The following is a 23,354-nucleotide window of genomic DNA, read 5'->3' as shown; positions in this document are numbered from 1 at the left end:
TAAGTTAAATATACACTTACCATATGATCCAGCCATTCCATACCCAAGAGAAAACAAGGGCTTGTACATAAATGTTCATAGCAGCTTTATTTGTAATAGCCAAAAGCTAGAAACAACCTGAATGTCTGTCAACAAGTGAATGGATAAACGAATTTGGTATATCCATATAATGGATACTCAGCAATACTACTCAGCAATAATAAAAAAGGAATGAACTATTGATATATGGAGCAACATGAACACATCTCAAAATAATTATGCAGATTGAAAGCCAGAATGATAGAGTATATATTGTATAATTCCATTTATATAAATTCCAAGGAAATGCAAATGAATCTAGTGATAGAAAGAAGGTCAATAGTGGCAAGGAATGGTGTGGAAGATGAGCACAAATGACTACAAAGGGGCAGAAGGAAACTTTTGGATATGTTTATTTTTGGATAGTTAGTGAGGGATATATATTTACAGTGCAAATAGTAAACATATGGATAAATTTAAAAGGCATTTCTCATTTTTAAAAAATTTTTATTTATTTTTGAGACAGAGAGAGACAGAGTGTGAATGGGAAAGGGGCAGAGAGAGAAGGAGACACAGAATCTGAAGCAGGGTTCAGGCTCCGAGCTGTCAGCATAGAGCCCGACATGGGGCTTGACTCGCGAACCATGAGATCATGACCTGAGTTGAAGTCGGATGCCTAACTGACTGAACCACCCAGGTGCCCCGACATTTCTCATCTTTTAATTTTTAAAAAGATAATTTACTTGTTTAACAGAACTATTAAACGATATACTGTGGAGCTTATAACATACAGGAAATAAAATGTATAACAAAAATAACACAAAGGATGGGAATGGGTAAAGGAAATATCTTATGATATTCTTGCATTACATGGAAGACAGAATGAAATGGAAGACAGAAGAAGAACTAGAAAATAGAAGAACAAAGATATACAGAATGAATGGGAAAGAAAGCAAAACAGTAATTAATAACCTTCCAAAACATAAAGCACCAGGTCAAGAAGTATTCACTAGTGAATTCTAAAAAACATTTAATGAAGACATTATACCAATTATCTATAGTCCCTTTCAGAAGAAAGAAACAGAGAAAATATTCCTAATTCATTCCATGAAGCCAACATTACCCTAATACCAAAACCAGACAAAGACATTATAAGAAAACTAAAGGCCACTATCTCATGAACATAGAAACAAAAATCCTCAACAAAACAGTAGTAAATTGAACCCAACAATATATAAAATGAACTATGTTCCATGACTCTCATATCCTGCTCAGGTCATAACAAAGTACAGATCTTCCTCAACTTACCACGGGGTTGTACCAATAAACCCACTGTAAATTGAAAATATTGTTAAGTTAAAAATGCATTGAATACAGATAACCGACCAAACATCCTAGCTTAACCTAGCCTACGTTAAACATGCTCAGAACATTTACATTAGCCTACAGTTGGGCAAAACCATCTAGCACAAAGCCCATTGTATAATATGTTGAATGTCTCATGCAGTTTATTGAATACTATACTGAAAATGAAAAATAGAAAGGTTGTATGGTACAAAATGGTTTGTAAGTGTATAGGTTGTTCACCCTTGTGATCGTGTGGCTGACTGGGAACTGCAGCTAACTGCCACTGCCCAGCATCATGAGAGTATTTGCCAGGTATCATTAGCCCAGGAAAAGAATAAAATTCCAATTTGAAGTGTGGTTTCTACTGAACGTGTACCGCTTTCACACCATTATAAAGTTGAAAAACTGTAAGTTAAACAATCATTAAGCCAGGGACCCTCTGTGCCAGAGACTGGGTAGTTTTTTAAACACTAAAAATTTATTTTGCATAGTTCTGGAGGCTAGGCACACACAGATTTGGTATATGGTAAGGGTTCAATTTCTGGTTCATAGACGGGAACTTCTTGCCATGTCCTCACATGGTGGAAGGGATTAACTAGCTCTCTTGGTTCTATTTCATAAGGGCACTAATATCAATCATGAGGGCCTTACCCTCATGACCTAATCACCTCCCAAAGGCCCTACTTCCTGATACCATTATCTTGTGGGTTAGGGTTTCACCACATGAAACGGGGGAAGAGGGGAGACATGAACATTCATATGGAAACAACCATCTGGGATTTATCTCAGGTATGCAAGGCTGGTTCAATATTTGAAAATCAATTAATGTAAGCTACGACATCAACAGGCTAAAGAAGATCATATCAATACATGGAGAAACACCATTTGACAAAATCTAACACATACTCATGATAAAATCTTTTAGTAAACTAGGAACAGAGGGAACTTGCTCAACTTGATAAGGAATATCTACAAAAAACCTATAGCTAACATACTTAAATGGTGAGAAACTAGAAACTTTCTAAGATCATGAATAAGGCAAAAGGATGTCCCTTCTCATTAATGCTTTTCAACATGATAAGCATAAGTTCTAGCTTATGCAATAAGCATAAGCATAAGTTCTAGCTAATGCAATAACATCAAAAAAGGAAATAAAAGGTATTGAGATTAAGAAGAAAGAAATAAAAACTATCTATGTTCACAGATGACATAATTGTCTATATAGAAAATCTGAAAAAATTGGCTAAAAAATCCCTCCTGGAAATAATAATGATTATAGTAAAGTTGTAGGATACAAGGTTAATATACAAAAGTCAATCACTTTCCTATATACCACTAAGGAAGTACTGAAATTTAAAATTTAAAACACATTACCACTTATATTAGCATCCTGCAAAATAGTTAGGTACAACTCTAACAAAATCTAACAAGATCTATATGAGGACACCTATAAAACTTTAATGAAAGATATCATAGAACAACTTAATAAATGAAGAGGTGTTTCATATTCATGGATAGGAAGACTCAAGATTGTCAAGATGTTAGTTTGCCCTAAACTAATATATGGATTCAGTGCAATTCCAATCAAAATCCCAGCAAATTATTCTGTGGCTATCAACAAATTGATTCTAACGTGTTTTTTTAATTGAGAAATACTTTTGCTTTTTTTTTTTAATTTTTTTTTAATGTTTATTTTTGAAAGAGATAGAGCATGAGTGAGGGAGAGGCAGAGAGTGAGGGAGACAGAATCTGAAGCAGGCTCCAGGCTCGGAGCTGTCAGCACAGAGCCTGACGTGGGGCTTGAACGCAAAAACCACGAGATCATGACTCGGAAGCTTAACTGACAGAGCCACCCAGCATCTGTACAAATTGATTCTCAAGTGTTGTTTTTTGTTTTTTTTTTTAATTGAGAAATACTTTTACTTTTGTTTTGTTTTTTTTTTCTAATTTTTCTTTTAAGTAAGCTCTATACCCAATATGGGGCTTGAACTTATGACCCCGAGATCAAGACTGGCATGTTCCACCGACTAAGCCAGACAGGTGATCCTGATTGCAAAGTTTATATGGAGAAGCAAAAGACCCAGAATTGCCAACTCAATATTGAAGGAGAACAAAGTTGGAGGAGTCTCACTACCTGACTCCAAGACTTACTATAAAGCTACAGTAACCAAACAGTGTGGTATTGATGAAAGAATAAACAAATAGATCAGTGGAAAAGAATAGAGAACCTAGAAATAGGCCCACATAAATACAGTCCACTGATCTTTGACAAAGGAGAAGACAATCTTTTCAAAAAGTGGTGCTGGAACTGGATATCCATATGCAAAATAAAACAAATCTAAACAAAGACTTTATACCTTTCACAAAAATTAACTCAAAATGGATCACAGATCTAAATGTAAAATGCAAAACTATAAAACTCCTACAAAATAACAGAGGAGAAAACTGAGATGGCCTTGTGAATGGCAATGACTTTTTAGGTACAGCACCAAAGGCATAATCCATGAAAGAAATGATTGCTAAGCTGGACTTCATTAAAATAAAAAACTTCTGCTCTGCAAAAGGCAATGTCCAAAGAATAAGAAAACAAATTACAGACTGGGAGAAAATATTTGCAAAAGACAGCTGATAAAGGTCTGTTTTCCAAAATACACAAAGTACTCTTAAATTGCAACAATAAGAAAACAACTCAATTTAAAAATGGGCCAAAGACCTTAATAGACACCTTATTAAAGAAGATAGAGAGGCAAGGAAGCATATGAAAAGATGTTCAGCATTGCAAACTAAAATGAGATACCATTACACACCTGTTAGAATGGCCAAAATCCGGGGCGGCTGGTCCGACTTTGGCTCAGGTCATGATCTTGTGGTCCGTGAGTTCGAGCTCCGCATCAGGCTCTGTGCTGACAGCTCAGAGCCTGGAGCCTGTTTCGGATTCTGTGTCTCCCTCTCTCTCTGCCCCTCCACTATTCACGCTCTGTCTCTCTCTGTCTCAAAAATAAATAAACGTTAAAAAAAAAAAAAAAAAAAGAATGGCCAAAATCCACAACATTGACCATACCAAATACTGAAGAGGATGTAGAAAACAGGAACACTAATTCATTGCCAGTGGGAATGCAAAATGGTACAGCCACTTTGGAAAACAGTTTGGCAGTTTCTTTTTTTTTTTTTTAAGTTTGTTTATTTTTTTTGAGAGAGAGAGGCAGAGAATCCCAAGCAGGCTCTGCACTGTTAGCTCAGAACCCAACTCAGAGCTCAAACTCACCAACTGTCAGTGAGATCATTAGTTGGGTCAAAATCAAAAGTCGGATGCCACCCATGCACCCCTTGGCAGTTTCTTATAAAACTAAACTTGCTACCATGTATTTTCTTTTGCACAATTTGCCACCCTAGAAACTCATTTTTTTTTTTTTTGGTATTATTTCTCTAAAAATGTATTTTCTTTTGTTAAGATGTTATATAAGCTCAAGTTCTAACCACCCCTTTGAGTTACTCATGTCTGAATACTCCCACATGTATTTGTAATGCACTTTTTTAAAAATATAATTTATTGTCAAATTGTGTAACGTACATGTTAATACACTTCTCTTTCTTTTTCTCTTAAGCTATCTTTTGTTAATCTAATTTATAAGCCTCCAACTGAGAACTTGATACGCAGAGGAAAAAAAGACATTTTTCCTTCTGCTTAAGAGGTTCTTTATAAGAGGATTTGTTGAAATATAGGATTACTAGCAACAAACCATCTTCAAAATGTCTAAGGAACTTCACTCAATCACTCACAAGCCCAGTGACCTTGATTTCCCTCCAAACCTTTTAATTTCAGAAATAGGGTTCAACTGGTTGCTGGACAACACACAATATGGCCATTCAAAACTTATGGGAGGTTCCACAACTTCAATGCAGCTGATGGGTAAGAACCAAAAAAAGGTAACAGGTGAATTCATCAAGGCATCTGGCGGATGTGGCAGAAGAAGGCTTCAGGAATCTAGGTGTGGCCACCTTTATTTCTGACACAATACTGCAGATGGCTCAGAACTTCTTAGTAATAATGAGCACAAAGGGGCTGCAGATGACCTAACCCAACTTCCTCAATTAGAGATGTGAATACCAGGGCCTTGTGAAAATACTTTTTCCTAATGTTCTAAAGCCTCAGTAAGCAAGTTCATGTTTGAGTGATCAGAACCCAGAATTCTTGTCTCACTAGATTTTCTACTTTTTATTTTCCCAAAGCTTTGAGACACTTAGGAGAAGGCACAGAAAAGAGAAGTCTTTAATAAGCTTCAGTAAAGGGGCGCCCGAGTGGCTCAATCAGTTAAGCCTCTGACTTCAGCTCAGGTCATAATCTCTCGGTTCCAGCCCTGCATCAGGCTCTGTGCAGACAGCTCAGAGCCTGGACCCTGCTTCAGACTCTATCTCCTTCTTGCTCTCTGCCCCTCCCCCACTCACATTGTCTCTCTCTCTCCCTCAAAATGAACATTAAAAAAAATTAGTAAACTTCAGCAGAAAACGAGCCTGCTGGCAACATCTGACCGGGATCTTCATGTAGCTAGAAATGACTGGCAGATGTAAAGGCAGTTGTGAGGCTGCCACCCCAAAGGCAATCCATCTGGGCTTCCTGAATGAGGAGGCAGTCTTCAGGTTCTATTCAACGATAATATCCTAGGAGGTTTTCATTGGATAGGGACTGTTAATTTTGGCTTTGGGCTAGTCTATTCCCATCTCTGATCAGGTTTCCTCATTTGTACTATACAGATAAATACTTTTTAATATTATGATTCTATGGAATGCCAGAATTAAGCTCAGTAATATTAGAGAATGTAAAATGAGAAGTAAAAGAATTACACCAAGCAAGTTTTTTTTTTTTAAGTTTACTTATTTTGAGAGAGAGAGAAAGAGCCCCAGTGGAGGAGAGAAAGAAAGGGAGAAAGAGAGAGAGAGAGAGAGAGAGAGAGAATCCCAAGCAGGCTCTGTGCTGTCAGCACAGAGCCAGATGTGGGGCTTGAACTCACAAACCATGAGATCATGACCTGAACTGAGACCAAGAGTCAGACGCTTAATCAATTGAGCCACCCAGGCATCTCTGAGCAAGAATTTTTAACATATGAAATGAAAGGAAAGGGTTGTTTCTTGTTTTTTGTTTTTTTTTTTTTATCCTTAGCTTTTTAAAAAAAGAAAAACAAATCATTATGTTTGCTAGGGCTACGATAACAAAATACCACAGACCAGGTGGCTAAACCAACAGAAATCTTACAGTTCTGGAGAGCAGGAGTCTTGGTAGAATGGCTTCTTCTGAGGCTTCTCTCCTTGGTTTACAGATGACTGCCTTTTTGCTGTTCCTCACATGGTCATTACTTTGTGTGTATGTCCCCGGTCTTTTATCTCCAAATTTCCTCTTCTTATAAGGAACCCAGTCAGACTGAATTAGAGCCCACCCTAAAAGTCTCATTCTAACTTAATCACTTCTTTAAAGGCCTTATCTCCAAGTACAGTCACATTCTGAGGTACTGGGGTTAGGAATTCAACAAATGAGTTTGGAGCATGCAGTTCAGCCGGTAACAACCAACTATTCTAATGTTCTCATTTTAAAAGCTTTTATTTATTTTTAAGTAATTTCTACACCCAATGTGGGGTTCGAACTCATGATCCCAAGATCAAGAGTCACGTGCTCCTCAGACTGAGTCAGCAAGGCATCCCTAATGTTCACTGTAAAATGCTGTGACCAAACACATACTTCTGGGGAGAAATTATTTTATTTTAGGACATTATTACCTACTTTAAAAAGAAAATACATACTATAATTACTTGAATTACATTAATAATATTTTACTATAGGTAACATACCTAGAAATCTAGTTAAAATGAAAAACTTTTTGTTTCATTAGTCTTCACAAATAGTATTATTAAGTAGTTTATGTGATTTCTGTGAAAATGCACTGTAGATGATCTTCTTCAAAAAAGTATATAAAAATCTAAAATATCATTCAGATTCCATTAGTATACAATCCAAAACTGAAAAGTTTAAAAGAGATTAGTCTCCTTTTATAAGGGAAAAAGTGTTGAAAAGAGCTAATATTACTGCTGGGACCTGATTAGTTGCTCATAATAACTTTCCTAGAAAATAGTGAATGAAATATAGAGCTCAGAGGGCAAAACTCACTAAATACAAAAGGCAGACTGTCTTAGAATTCCATGTAATGAAACTTATGTTAGCTAGCTCTTTTAATTACAATTTCAAGTCTTATAGATACAGAAATTCTATTTTTTCCAGAACAAACATGCATATCCTTATAACATGACAGAGAAGAAAACAGACAGATTTTTAACTGTTGAGCCCTTTTACTTTTTAAGCTTGGCAGTCAACAATTTTTTTCCCTTTTCCTTCACAGCCTGGCATTCATCTGATTCATTAACTTCTCCAATTTGATTGCTAGGGCCATGTTTCCTTTAATCTTCAATTTCCCTGACATGAATGCCATTGTTGGTTTTAGTTTCCCTAAAATGAGAAAATGAGAGAAGGAAAAGCATCCATTAGTGCCCTTAGGGATATACCACTTCAAGAACACACATTATAAAAAGAATCTCCTTGAGTTCTATAAATCTCGGAAGCACACAAATTTCTATTCCATAATTTTTTTTATCAGTACCTTGGGAATCCCGATTCCTAGGCTTAGACGTTAAAAATATATTATAGTATGAGAGATAATGTAAAAACAACAATCAGCAAAAGATTATATCAAAAAGCTGAAGATGCAATATTTATATACAAGTTACAGTACATTAAAGGTACATCGCCCTCAGATGAATTATAGTAAACAAATCTACCTACTTTAGTTGATTTTCCAATCTACTAGTTTGTTAAACTTTAGCATTTCAGGTTTATATTTAAAAAAAATCAAATGTTGTAAATACATATGATATTCTTAAGAAATCATCATTAAAAATATAGGGTAGGGACAACAAAAGTGTTAGCAATATTTTAACCACAGAAATGCCAGGATGTAAAACCTGAGTATTAAAATGGAATTGTAGTTAATAACAACATAAAATAAACTGAAGCTCCACAGAGGGAGTAAATTTTTATTTGCTACTCTTATTCCAGTGTTAGTACATGTAGGGTCTGGCACATAGTGGAGTTAATGAGGAAACTGAGGCTCTGAGAGGATTTTGACTTCCCCAATGTCACATAGCGTGTATATAATGGTATTGCAATTCAAAGCCAGGTGTTTCTGATTCTCATTTATAGTTTTCTGACCTATAGCATGCCAATTTATATATAGATCACATCTCCAGCAGGCACAATATATGTCTGGTACATTAGTAGACTTCTGGGCCACACACAGACAGGATCTTTGTGTGGGTTAATGTATTTATATATATTGAGATATTAAATACCTTTAAATTCTTCTTTTTAAAAATTAGGAAACATATGTTTATTTTAGAGAGAGCATGGACGCACAAGCTGGGAAGAGGGTCAGAGGGAGGAAGGGAGGGCAGGGGAAGAGGGAGAGGGGGAGAGAGGGGGAGAGAGGGGGGGAGGCGGAGAGGGGGAGAGAGGTAGAGAGAGAATCTTAAGCAGGCTCCATGCTCAGGGCAGAGCCTGATGTAGCACTAGATCCCACAACCCTGGGACTCATGATTTTGGCCAAAATCAAGAGTCAGATGCTCGACTGACAGAGCCACAGGCATACCAAAACACCTTTAAATTATTCTATGTAGGGGTTGTAACACAATATTATAGATTGCTTAGGGATAGAAAGAATCAAGTCTAATTCTTTTACTTTAATGAATAAACTGAGCTGTGCAACCTTCTACGGAAATGTGATGTTAAAATGCCAACATTTACAAATAAGTAAATAAAGGGTAATTTTTATTTACATTTAGGATACTGGAAAATCTGGGTTTTTTTTTTAATGTTTATTTATTTTTGAGAGAGAGAGCCCAAGCAGGGGAAGGGAAAAGGGAGGGGGACAGAGGATCCGAAGCAGGCTCTGTGCTGACAGCAGAGAGCCCGATGTGCGGCTCGAACTCACAAACTGTGAGATCATGACTTGAGCCTGAAGTCAGACGCTTAACTGACTGAGCCACCAAGGCACCCCGATCTTTGTTCTTTAAGAGAACAGAACAGGGGCGCCTGGGTGGCTCAGTCGGTTAAGCGGCCAACTTCTGCTCAGGTTATGATCTCACGGTCCGTGAGTTCGAGCCCCGCGTTGGGCTCTGTGCTGACAGCTCAGTGCCTGGAGCCTCTTTCAGATTCTGTGTCTCCCTCTCTCTGACCCTCCCCTGTTCATGCTCTGTCTCTCCCTGTCTCAAAACAAAACAAAAACAAAAACAAAAACAAACAAACAAAAAAAAACGTTAAAAAATAAATAAATAAATGAACAGAACAGCTCTCTGGAAACCTACAATCACTGACATCTAGGTGCCCTTCAGCTAAAAAATTGGCTCCCTGTTCTGTCACCCTCCAGTGGAACCTACTAGTCCTCAAGCCCTACTCACACATACGCAGCTTCCAACCAGCTTTATGGAGACTTGCCTACAAAGATGAATAGACATCATTAAAAAAAAATTAAAGGGGCGCCTGGGTGGCTCAGTTGGTTGAGCATCCGACTTCAACTCAGGTCATGATCTCATGGCTTGTGAGTTTAAGCCCCGCATCAGGCTCTGTGCTGACCGCTCAGAGCCTGGAGCCTGCTTTGGATTCTGTGTCTCCCTCTCTCTCTGCCCCTCCCCGACTCATGCTCTGTCTCTCTCTCTCAAAAATAAATAAACATTTTGAAAAAAAAAAAAGGAGCGCCTGGGTGGCTCAGTCAGTTGGGTGTCCAACTTCGGCTCAGGTCATGATCTCACGGTCTGTGCTGACGCTCAGAGCCTGGAGCCTGCTTTGGATTCTGTGTCTCCCTCTCTCTGACCCTCCCCAGCTCACACTGTCTAATCTCTCTCTCAAAAATAAATAAACATTAAAAACAAATAAAAAAGAATGGACATCAAGTGGAGACAACAAAACACACAGGTAAAAGCCATCTGGAGGAAACAGTGAGGCACTGAAGAAAACTCAAACAAAGTAAATGAAAAATAAAAAATTCCATAATTCATGTCCTTATTGTTAAGAGAAGACATAACAACAAGGTATTAAGAACAGAATGCTAGAGAAAGGGGGAAGAACAAAGCACAGGAGAGAGGGAAAAAAAGAGGAAGCAACTTAAAGGGGTAGGGGAGGAAAATGAGAAGGAAGGGAGAGAAGCAGCAGCAGAAGGTGAACAAAATGGGATTGAGTGAGTAGGAAGGGGACGGTAAGAGAAGAAACAATGACTGGAATTTAAGAAGCAAAACAGGTGAACATATGAGAAGGGGGGAAAATAAAAGAGAGGGAAACAAACCATAAGAGACTCTTAATGATAGAGAACAAACTGACGTTGATGGAGGGAGGTGGGGAGAGGATGGGGTAGACTGGTGATGGGCATTAAGAAGGGCACTTGTTGGATGAGCACTGGGTGTTGTGAGTGACGAATCACTCCTGAATTCTACTCCCGAAACCAATACTGCACTGTATGTTAACTAACTAGAATTTAAATTAAAATTTGAAAAGAAAAAATTAATGAAATTAAAAAAAAAACCAATGACAACAAAGGTGAATGCCTGGAAATTAAAAAGTTGACAGATAATACTAAAGTACAATAGGAAAGAGGCACTTGCAGATCTCTGGTCACAGAAGTCAACTCTCTATTGCAACCATCCCCCTCCCACTGCAAAAGTCTCTCTCCATGCACCACCCCCAAAAACAGTCTTTCCAAATTAAGTTTCTCCTTACTATATAAAAAAAGAAAATAGTTCAAAATAGGAAGGTGAATCAATTTCCCAAAAAATAAAAAGGTTATACAAAGAGAGATGTGCAACCGAAGAAAGAGATGATGAAAGATCAAACGTTTTCTCCAGAAAGTGAGAACTGAGAGATCAAAGAGATAAGACACATTCCCAGGGGCCCACCAAATACCCAGGAAAATGAAAAAAAAAAAAAAAAAGAAAGAAAAAGAGAAAGAAAAAAGACCACATGACCCTGCATCATTGTGAAATTTCAAACCACTACAGAGAAAGAGAGCATTCTGATTCCAAAGCTTTTAGAAAGAAGAGGGGGTAGACGCAAAAGATTAAGAACAACAATAGTACCAAATTCTCAATGGTAATCTTAGAAGATGGAGCAATGGCTTCACAATTCTGAAGAAAAATGAATTTCAACCCAGAAATCTCTACCCAGCCAAACAATGTGTTGGGGGGATACAAGTAGTTTTAGACACTCACAAAATACTACCTCTTCTGTATCCTTTCTCGTGAAGCTACTGGAGAATGTGTGCCAGCCACCAAAAGAGGATGTAAGCCAAGAAAAAACATGAGACACAGGAAAAAAGAGGTTCAGTGCTGAAGAGAGTTAAAAATTTCTAGGATCACAGCTGCGTGGCAGGCTTAATGAGCCTATCTGTCTATTATAACAAGACAAAGGGCTCCAGGAAAAAAGTAGACTGACAGGTAATCCGACACAACTGGCACAGTGGAAAAGTGTATCAAAAGGTTGTGGGAAGAGAGCATAGGAAGATTTTGCTCAGTTTCTTTACACCTATTCTAATGGGGAAAAATAGGGCAATTATTATGTCCAGGAAAAAGAAAAGTTCTGAGAGGAAACATAATAATAGTATACTATTTGACTCAGCAGGAAGCTACATCAGAATCATAATTATTTCAACAAACACAGAGTATTGACTTAAGCAAAAATGGTGATATAATTAATTGGGAGGATGGGAGAGGGGGAGGTAAAGCAAAATCAAGGTGCTATAAAGAGAACTTAAATCCCACCTGCCAGTCTTTACTGAATCTAAACAAAACAGCATTAAGTATACATCTAACATTGAGAAATGTGATCGCATTGAAAAATGTGGAGTTAGATAATGAAAGAAATACCAAAAATACCTGAAGGAGATCACCTCTGTGGAGAAAAAGGGGGAAAGGCCAAAGAAAACTTTTTGAAAATATATACTTTGGAGGCGCCTGGTGGCTTAGTCGGTTAAGCATCTAACTTCGGCTCAGGTCATGATCTCGAGGTTCCTGGGCAAGCCCCATGTCAGGCTTGCTGCTGTCAGCAAAAAGTCTGCTTCAGATCCTCTCTTTCCCTCTCTCTCTGCCTCTCCCCTACTCTCACATGCTCTCTCTCTCTCTCTCTCAAAAAAAAAAAAAAAAAACACATACACTTTGGGGCACCTGTCTCAGTTGGTGGAGCATGCAACTTTTCAATCTTGGGGTCATGAGTTCAAGCCCCATGTTAATTTTTTTTTAATTAAACATTTTTTAATTAAAAAAATAAAAATATATACTTTTAAAAACTGAGGTGAAATTCAGAGGATATAAAATTAACCCTTTTATTATTTTTTAAAAAATTTTAATGTTTATTTATTTTTGAGAGAGAGAGAGAGACACAGAGTGTGAGTGGGGGAGAGGCAAAGAGAGAGAGGGACACAGAATCAGAAGCCGGCTCCAGGCTCCAAGCTGTCAGCACAGAGCCCATTGCGGGGCTCAAACTCCTGGATAGCGAGATAATGATCTGAGCTGAAGTCAGCCACGTAACCAACTGAGCCATCTATGCACCCCAAAATTAATCCTTTTAAAGTGAACAATTCAAGGGAGGTGGGTGGGAGATGGGCTAGATGGGTGATGGGTACTAAGCAGGGCACTTGTGACAAACACTGGGTGTTTTATGTAAGTGATGAATCACTGAATTCTATTCCTGAAACCAATATTGCACTGTATGTTTAACAGAAATTTAAATTAAAAAAAGAAAAAAATAAAGTGAACAATTCAGCATTTAAGTACAGTCACAGTGTTGTACAACCACCACCTCTATCTAGTCCCAAAACATTTCTATCACCCCAAAAGGAAACCTACATCCATTATGCATTCACAGTTCCCCTTCCTTCTAGGCCCTGGCAACCACCAATCAGCTTTCTGTCTCCATGGATTTACCTATTCCAGTGTATTATATAAAAGGATTCATATAATATGTGATCTTTTGTGTCTGGCTTCTTTCACTTATTTAAGTTTTCAAGGTTCATCCACATTCTACAATGAATCAGTACTTCATCTCTTTTTATGGCTGAATAATATTTGTTTATCCATTCATCTGTTAATGGACATCTGGGTAGTTTCCAACTTTTGGCTACTGTGAATAGAGCTGATATGAACATGAGTATACACGTATTTGAGAGTCTATTTTCTTTTGAATATAGGCGTGGAAATGCTGGGTCATATGGTAATTCTTAGTTTTGTTTTAATGTTTATTTATTTTTGAGAGAGAGAGAGAGCGTGAGCAGAGGAGGGACAGAGAGAGAGGAAGACACAGAATCCGAAGCAGGCTCCAGGTTCTGAGCTGTCAGCACAGAGTGCAAGGTGGGGCTGGAAGCCACAAACCGTGAGATCATGACCTGAACTGAAGTCAGATGCTCTACCAACTGAGCCACCCAGGCACCCCATATGGTAATTCTATATTAATTTTACCAGTACATCTATGGTCAACTAATCTTTAACAAGGTTGCCAAGACCATTCAATGGGAAAAGAATAGTCCATTTAACAAATGGTGCTGGGAAAACTGGATATCCACACATAAGCAAATGAAGTTGGGCTCCTACTTCACACCATACATAAATATTAACTCAAAATGGATTGGAGGCCTTGGGGAGCCTACGTGGCTCAGTCGGTTAAGCGTCCTACTTTGGCTCAGGTCACAATATCGTGGTCTGTGAGTTCAAGCCCCACCTCAGGCTCAGTCCTGACAACTGGAGCCTGCTTCGGATTCTGTGTCTCCCTGTTTCTCTGCCCTTACCCCGCTCACGTTCTGTCTCTCTCTCTCAAATGAATAAAACATTTAAAAAAATGGATTGGAGGCTTAAATATGAGAGCTAAATCTAAAAACCCTCAGGGATGCTTGCGTGGCTCAGGCCTCAGGCATTTAAGTGACTAACGCATGGTTTCAGCTCAAGTCATGATCTCACAGTTTTTATGTTTGGGCCCTGTGTTGGGCTCTGTGCTGACAGCATGGAGCCTGCTTGGAATTCTCTGTCTCCCACTCTCTGTCCATCCTCTGCTCATACTCTGTCTCTCTCAAAAATAAATAAACATTAAAAAAAAAGTGAAAAGATAACTCCCCAAAATTGGGAGAACATATCTGCAAATGATGTATTTCATAAACAATATCTTCTTTATACCTGGAATGTATAGAGAATACTTATTTTTAATAGAGAAGGTCTTTTTTTGTTGTTGCTTTTTTTTTTATGTTTATTTATTTTGAGAGAGAGAGAGACAGAGAGAAAGAGCACTTGAACAGGGGGGAGAGAGAGAGAGAGAGAGAGAGACAGAGAATCCCAAGCAGACTCCATGCTGTCAGTGCAGAGCCTGATGCGGGCTCAAACTCACAAATCACGAGATTATGACCTGAGCCAAAATCAAGAGTCAGATGCTGAACCGAATGAGCCACCCAGGTACCCCTGGAATATATAAAGAATCCTTAAAACACAGTAAAAAAAAAATAGGGGGGGGTTCCTGGGTGGCTCAGTGGGTTGAATGTCTGACTCTTGATTTCAGCCCAGGTCATGATCCCCGGGTCATGGGATCGAGTCCCACATCAGGCTCTGTGCTGAGCATGGAGTCTGTTTAAGGTTCTCTTTCTCTCTCCCCCTACCCCTCTCCCCCACTTGTGTTCTCTCTGTCTCTAGGATGGAAAAAAATAATAATAAAAACCAACTAAAAAAAAAAAGACACCCAATTAAAATGTGCAAAGGACCTGAAGAGACATTTCTTCAAGGAAGATGAACATATAACCAATAAGCACATGAAAAAATGCTGAACATCATTAGTCATTAGGAAACTGCAAATCAAAACCACAACGTGGTATCACTTCACACCCACCAGGATGGCTATTAAAACAAAAACAAAAACAACAAGTGCTGGTAAGGGCAAGAATGCAAAGAAACAGAAGCCTTCATAACACTGCTAGTAGGAATGTAAATGGTACAGCTGCTGTGGAAAACAGTTTGGCAGTTCTTTAGAGAGTTAAACATAGAATTACCACATGACCCAGCAATACAAGAGAAATGAAAACGTAAGTCCACTCAGACACTTGGCCGCATATGTTTATAGCAGCATTACTCATAACAGCCAAACAGTAGAAACAACCCAAACGTCTGTTAACAGTGAAAGGATAAACTAATTATGGCATATCTCTATGATGGAATACTATTTGGTCATAAAAAGCAATGAAGTATTGATATAAGCTACAACTTAGATGAACCTTGAAAACATTATGCTAAGTGAAAGAAGCTACACACAAAGGTTACCTGTTGCATGATCCCATTTATGTGAACTATCCAGAATAGGCAAATCCATAGAGAGCAAGAGAGAAAGCATTATTAGTGGTTGCTAGGGGATGGAGAAGGCTGGAATGAAAAGTGTTACTTAAATGGTATGGAGTGTTCTTCTGGGGTGATGAATAAGCTTTGAAACTAAAGGGGGGGCGCCTGGGTGGCTCAGTCGGTTAAGCGTCCGACTTCGGCTCAGGTCATGATATCACGGTCCGTGAGTTCGAGCCCCGCGTCGGGCTCTGTACTGACTGCTCAGAGCCTGAAGCCTGTTCCGGATTCTGTGTCTCCCTCTCTCTCTGACCCTCCCCCGTTCATGATCTGTCTCTCTCTGTCTCAAAAATAAATAAACGTGAAAAAAAAATTAAAAAAAAAAAAAAGAAACTAAAGGGAAATGCTGGTTGCACAGCATTGTGTATTCACTAAATTAAATGCCACTGAACTGTACACTTTAAAATGGTTAACTGTATGTCAAATGAATTTCATCTCCACTAAAGAAAAGAGAAAGTACTGATACGTGCTACATCAAGAATGAAATTTGAGGGGCACCTGTGTGGCTCAGTCAGTTAAGCATCCAACTTCAGCTCAGGTCATGATCTCACGGTTCGTGAGTTCGAGCCCTGCGTCGGGCTCTGTGCCGACAGCTTGGAGCCTGGGGTCTGTTTCGGATTCTGTGTCTCCCTCTCTCTCTGCCCCTCCTTGACTTGCACTCTGTCTCTCTCAAAAATAAATAAACATTAAAAAAAATTGTTTTTAAATTAAACTCGAACACATGCTAAAAGGAAAAACATGCTGAAAGAAGCCAGTCACAAGCAAATCAACATTATACTATTCTGTTCATATGAAAGTTCGGATTAGAAATCTATAGAGACAAAAAGTAGATTAGTGGTTGCTTAGGAGTGAAGATAGGTAGATGGGGATATGGGGTTAACAGCTAATGGGTATGGGGTTTCTTTTTGAGGTGATGAAAATGTTCTGAAAGTAACTGTGGTGATGGTTGCAAATATCTGTGACTATGCTAAAAACTATTTAACTGTACACTTTAAATGGATGAATTGTACAGTATGTGCATTATTCCTCAATAAAGCTATTAAAAAATAAAAGCTATTGTTATATATAACAATAAATTGAATTAATAATTTAAAATTTTCCCAAAAAATCCCAGGGCTAAATGGCTGCACTGGTTTTTCACAAGATATAAAATTAATACACAAAATTAATTATATTTATGTACAGTAGGAACAGATCATTCAAAAATAAAATTAAAGACAATAATTCCATTCACAACAGCATAAAGAAGAATGAAATACTTTGAAAAAAAAGCATGAACCGTAAAAGAAAGAAATGATGGATTAGACTTTATCAAAACTAACAAACTTTTGTAATTCAAAAGACACCATTAAGAAAATGAAAAGAAAACTCAGACTGAGAGAAAATATTGGCAAATCACATGCATCTAGGATTTATAAAAAAATTTTAACAATCTAACAATAAAATGATAAGTCAATTCAAAGACGAGCAAAAGTTTTGTTTTTTTAATTTTTTTTTAATGTTTATTTATTTTTGAGACAGAGAGAGACAGAGCATCAATGGGGGAGGGTCAGAGAGAGGGAGACACAGAATCTGAAGCAGGCTCCAGGCTCTGAGCTGTCAGCACAGAGCCCGACGTGGGGCTCAAACTCACGGACCGTGAGATCATGACCTGAGCCGAAGTCGGACACTTAACGGACTGAGCCACCCAGGCGCCCCTGCAAAAGTTCATCAAATGTATATATCCATTAAGCAGATGGAAAGATGCTCAACATTAAGAAAATACAAATTAAAGTCACAAAGATGTATCACCACACACTTATTAGAATGGCTATAGTATCAAAGACAGGGCCATGTGTAACAACACAGATAAACCTAAACATAGAAAGACAAATACGGATCTCACTTATATGTGGAACCCAGAAGCAGAGAATAAAATGGTGGTTGGCAGGGGTTGGGAGTAAGAGAAATAGGGAGATGTTGGTCAAAGAGTACAAACTTTCAGTTACAAGATGAATAATTCCTGGGGATCCAATGTATAGCATGATGACTACAGTTAATAAAACTGCATTGTATATGTGAAATTTGCTAAGAGTAGATCTAAGAGTAGATCTTTTTTTTTTTTTTTAAGTAGGCTTCACACCCAGTGTGAGCCCAATGCAGGGCTTGAACTCACGACCCTGAGATCAAGACCTGAGCTAAGATCAAGAGTTGGATGCTTACCTGTTGGGATGAGCACTGGGTGTTGTATGGAAACCAATCTGACAAGAAATTTCGTATTAAAATAAAAAAGAAAAAAAGAGTTGGATGTTTAACCAACTAAGCCACCCTGGCACCCCACTAAGGGTAGATCTTAAGTGTTCTCACTACACACACAAGGAAGTTAACCATGTAAGATGATCAATGTTTTAATTAGCTTGATTATAGTAACTTAACTGTGTGTGTGTGTGTGTGTGTGTGTATATAAAAAATCATCCTGTTTTATACCTTAAATAGTCTTTGTCAAGTATACCTCCATAAAGCTGTAAAAGAAAAAAAAGCCACTAATAAGTATTGGTGAGGATTTGGAGAAACTGGAGCCTTCACACATTGCTAATGAGAATGTAAAATTGGTGCAGCTACTTTAGCAAACAGTCTGGTAGTTTTTGAAAAAGTTTTATATACAGAAACTTTAACAGTTCCACTCTTAGGAATCTATCTAAGAGAAATGAAAATAGATATCCACCCAAATACATGTATGACAATATTTGGAGCAGCATTATTCACAAAAGGCAAAAACTTGAAGTAACCCAAATGTCCACCAGCTGGTGAGCAGACAAATAATATGTAGTACAGCCATACAGCAGAATGTTATTCAGCAATAAAAAGGAACTGAACTATTGATAAATACTATGACATGAATGGATGAATCTCAAAAGCCTTATGGTAAGTGAAATAAGCCAGATACAAAAGGCTCTATATACTGTTTGATTTCATTTAATATCTAGAAACAGCAAATCTGTAGAGACAGAAAGCAAATCACTGGTTGGCTAGCTGGGAGTAAAAATGGGGACTGACTACAAAGAGACATGAGAGAATTTTCTGGGGTGATGAAAATGTTCTCAAACTGGATTGTTAGTGATGGTTGTACAGCTCTATGAATCTACTAAAAACTACGTACTACACTCATACTGGGTGGATTTAATGATATATAAATTATATTTCAATAATACTGTTTATAAAAATAACTTTTAAAAAATTGCTAGTAAGCACAATATCCTATATAGAATCTCTCTTCCCATATATTAATCAGGTAATCTTGTACAATTTATTTCCTTTCTATTACAATGTTTTACCATACAGTGGCCTCTACTGGCCAAAAGAAGAGATTTTGATTAGTTGCTTAAAAATCACTAGTTGCTTAACGTGGATGGAACTGGAGAGTGTGATGCTAAGTGAAATAAGCCATACAGAGAAAGACAGATACCATATGGTTTCACTCTTACATGGATCCTGAGAAACTTAACAGAAACCCATGGGGGAGGGGAAGAAAAAAAAAAAAAAAAAAAGAGGTTAGAGTGGGAGAGAGCCAAAGCATAAAAGACTGTTAAAAACTGAGAACAAACTGAGGGTTGATGGGGGGTGGGAGGGAGGGGAGGGTGGGTGATGGGTATTGAGGAGGGCACCTTTTGGGATGAGCACTGGGTGTTGTATGGAAACCAATTTGACAATAAATTTCATATATTAAAAAAATTAAAAAAAATCACTAGTTGCTTAAAGTTTTTATATTTATAATGTATCTGCTATATAAATTAGGTCAGGAATGGCTATGGTTTCTTAAAAGAGAAACCATATTAAGATATAAGGGCTGGGGCACCTGGGTGGCTCAGTGGGTTAAGCATCCAACTTCAGCTCAGGTCATGATCTCACAGTTCACAAGTTCAAGCCCCTCCTCCAGCTCTCTGCTGTCAACACAGAGCCCACTTCGGATCCTCTGTCTGTCTCTCTCTGCCCCTCCCCTGTTGTTCCCCGCCCCAAAATAAATAGATAAATAAATAAATAAAACTTAAAAAACCAAAGATATAAGGTCTAAATTGTGCCCAAAGGAAAGCAGATGGGATAGAGTAGGAATGAAAGGACATAAGAAGCAGAAGCAAACTCACTGTTGCTATAAAAGAAACCTTGTAAGAATACTTTTTTTTTTTTAACTTATTTATCTGACTGATCTTTCCTAGTCAATCCAAAGACACATTCACAGAAAGATAAACAGAAAGCCCATTATTACAGGTTTATGATACATAAATAAAATGTAAATTAAAGTCGCGGCCTGACTCTTTCACCTTTGGAAGGCAGAGTAACATGATGATTAAAAGAGCATGAGTAAAGAGTTAGCCTGGATTCAAATTTCGGCTTCAACATTTCCTCACTTTGTGACTTTGGGTTTATTATTTAATTCATCAATGCCTCAGTCTCCATTTTTATAAAATGGAGAAAATATTTTATCTCAAAGCATTTTTCAGAGTATTGCTCATCTCATAGTAACCATACAATGCATATAATGCATATAATTATTGTTATTTAAATTTAGAAATAGACAGTAAATTTTTTTTAAATTTTTTTTTAACATTTATTTATTTTTGAAACAGAGAGAGACAAGAGCATGAATGGGGGAGGGTCAGAGAGAGAGAGGGAGACACAGAATCCGAAACAGGCTCCAGGCTCTGAGCTGTCAGCCCAGAGCCCGATGCGGGGCTCGAACTCACGGACTGCGAGATCATGACCTGAGCCGAAGTCGGACGCCCAACTGACTGAGCCACCCAGGGGCCCCGACAGTAAATTTTTAAATGATCTTTAAGTTCAAAATATTACTTATTTATAAGGTGCAAATTTGCCAACATTTACTGATCATCTAGTATGTACAAAGCACTTTAAGTTTTATAAGGAAATAGCTGTTGGAATACTAAAACACTAAAAACACTATTGAAAATGACTAAAGAGAGGGGTGCCTGGGTGGCTCAGTTGGTTAAGCATCTGACTTCGGCTCAGGTCATGATCTCACAGTTTGTCAGTTCGAGCTCCATGGCAGGCTCTGTGCTGACATCTCAGAGCCTGGAGTCTGATTCAGATTCTGTATCTCCCTCTCTCTCTGCCCCTCCCCCACTCGCACTCTCTCTCAAAAATAAATATTTAAAAAAATAAAAATAAATAAAAGAAAATGACTAAAGACATAACTATTCATTAACACTGAAAGATGTTATATTAGTGAAAAAGATTACCAAACAGTAGTAATGCTATAATCCTGTTTTTATAAGCACATATGTGTATTTTTTATTTTTGAAAAACACAATTTTTCTTTAAATGTTTATTTATTTTTGAGAGAGACAGAGACAGAACACAAGTGGGTTAGGGGCAGAGAGAGAGGGAGACATAGAATCCGAAGCGGGCTCCAGGCTCCGAGCTGTCAGAACAGAACCCAACACGGGGCTCTAACTCACGAGCTGTGAGATCATGACCTGAGCCAAAGTCAGATGCTCAACCGACTGAGCCACCCAGGCACCCCGAAAAACACGATTTTTAAAAAATGTTTATTTATTTATTTTTGAGAGAGTGAGAGACAGCAAGTGCAAAGCGGGGGGAAGGCAGAGAGAGACACAGAATGTGACGCATGCTCCAGGCTCTGACCTGTCAGCACAGAGCCAGATGCAGGGCTTGAACCCACGAACCGAGACATCATGACCTGAGCTGAAGTTGGATGCTTAATGAACTGAGCTACCCAGGGGACCCATGTGTGAGTATTTATATACTCACTCACAGAAATATATATGACTCTAAATCAAAATCAACTGATGGTCATTTCTTAGTAGTGTGATAAAGAAGTATTTTTATTTTGCTTTTTCTTAAGTGTATTTTCTGATTTTTGTACCATGGATATTTACTACTACTGTAAAAAAAAAAAAAAAGGAAAAGTTGAAGGGACCTCAACCATTAGTAATACACACAGATTGGCTCATAAAGTATGTAGGCCATTAGCACCCTGGATTGGAGATGGAAAGCAAGACCTAGAAGGCACGGAGTATGCACAGTGATCTTCAATTTATGAAGATTAAAACAGAGCAAAGAATGAATAATACTTATAGATCATTAAGTGAATCTTTTTGATTAGAATGTTGTAACGGTTTAAAGTGTTGTTTCTAAAAAATACATGTGATAATTACTGTTTGGAGTAGCGTTCTAAGAGTAGAAAATTGAAAAAATACCCTTAAAGTTTTCTGGCACTGTTAAGAGGTACACTAGCAGAGTAGAAAACTACAAAGAAGATTCTCCTGGTTAGGGATGCCACAGAAAGCAGGCTCATGGGGCCATGGGAGAGGGCCACTGTTTCCTATTACAGTCACGGCAAGATTGAAATATGACCTTACTCTCAACAAATGGGCTGCAGCTGAGTGCAGCACCTTTGGTGTCCCAGGTGTTCTCGGAAAGGGTTTCTTAGTTCAACTAGTACAAATAAAGCCCACCTACAAGTCCTCTTGAATTACGTCTCTGTTCCTAATATTATCTTTGGGCTTCTCAGCCATGAAAAAAGGAAATTCTGACTTCTACTTCCCACTTGTTGGCTGAAGTAGAAGGGGCAGGAGAGGTTAGTCGTAAGAGTAGGTACCAAACAGTAAGAATCACCTTCTGCAGACTATGTGCTCTTCAACATCAATAGTCGCTAAGGGTCTGCAGCTACAAAAACAAGTCTTGATTATTTGGAAAGGAATCAAGTTGGAACTAAAGTCTCCTTAAACACTCAGTAAATTCATAAAATTGAAAACTCACCTGAAAACATTTTTACAAAATCATCAGTAGACATACTCATCACCACATCTGCCTGATGAGAGGGCTCTCCATATCCAACGTTCCCACCTTTGCTTTTAAGATCAAGAAACCACGTTCCACCATCTTCACCTACACAAAATATAAAGATGTAAAAATAAATGCCAAAGTAGCCCTGTTCTTCTTAAACTTAATAACTGCTACAGTTAAAATAAATGCTCTTTTCCAGGTTAAAACCCTCAGGCCTCTATCAAATTCAGCAAATATCCATTAAGTAGTCACATGCCAGGCACTAGGCTAGGCTCTGAATACTCCGCAGTAACATGGTTCTTACACAAGAAGAAGTGGAAGGTTAATGTGGAGTCGGGCAAGACCAGCGGAAGGTGAGATTTAAAAGTCAGGTAAGCGGGTGCCTAGGTGGCTCAGTCAGTTAAGTATCCAGCTCAGGTCATGATCTCACAGTTCATGAGATCGAGCCCTGTGTCAGGCTCCATGCTGAGTGTGGAGCCTGCTTGGGATTCTCTCTCTCCCTCTCTCTCCACCCCTCCACCTGGTTATGCTTTCTCTCTCTCAAAGTAAATAAGTAAACACTTTAAAATGAGTAAGAGTCAGGTAAGAATTAGCTAGATGAGGAACTGAAAAACGTATACTGGGACTGAAGGCAGAAAGAGAATGAAGAGTGGCATCAGATGAGCTCATGAAGTGGTCCAGATGCAGGGCGGGGGGGGGGGGGGGGAGGGGGGCAGTGAGCCATGTAAAAGATTCACTGA

General features: G+C 38.3%; 1 protein-coding gene across 2 annotated transcripts in view; it reads right to left on the bottom strand.

Moving 5' to 3' along the window:
• Positions 1-7,681: 7,681 nt before the first annotated feature.
• HSDL2 (hydroxysteroid dehydrogenase like 2) overlaps positions 7,682-23,354 on the bottom strand; it is a 68,047-nt gene continuing 52,374 nt past the window's right edge. For both annotated transcript variants that reach the window (XM_042964500.1, XM_007094295.3), the window contains exons 10-11: positions 22,588-22,716; positions 7,682-7,858 (exon numbers count right to left, since the gene is read on the bottom strand). In XM_042964500.1, coding sequence (XP_042820434.1) covers positions 7,746-7,858; positions 22,588-22,716 — 242 coding nt within the window. In that variant the 3' untranslated portion in view covers positions 7,682-7,745. The remainder of the gene's footprint in view (positions 7,859-22,587; positions 22,717-23,354) is intronic.

The sequence above is a fragment of the Panthera tigris genome, chromosome D4 (genome assembly GCF_018350195.1).
Source record: "Panthera tigris isolate Pti1 chromosome D4, P.tigris_Pti1_mat1.1, whole genome shotgun sequence".
NCBI classification, from domain to species: domain Eukaryota; kingdom Metazoa; phylum Chordata; class Mammalia; order Carnivora; family Felidae; genus Panthera; species Panthera tigris.
Note: the sequence above shows the minus strand (reverse complement) of the source record. Positions and strands in the feature narration are given on the sequence as shown.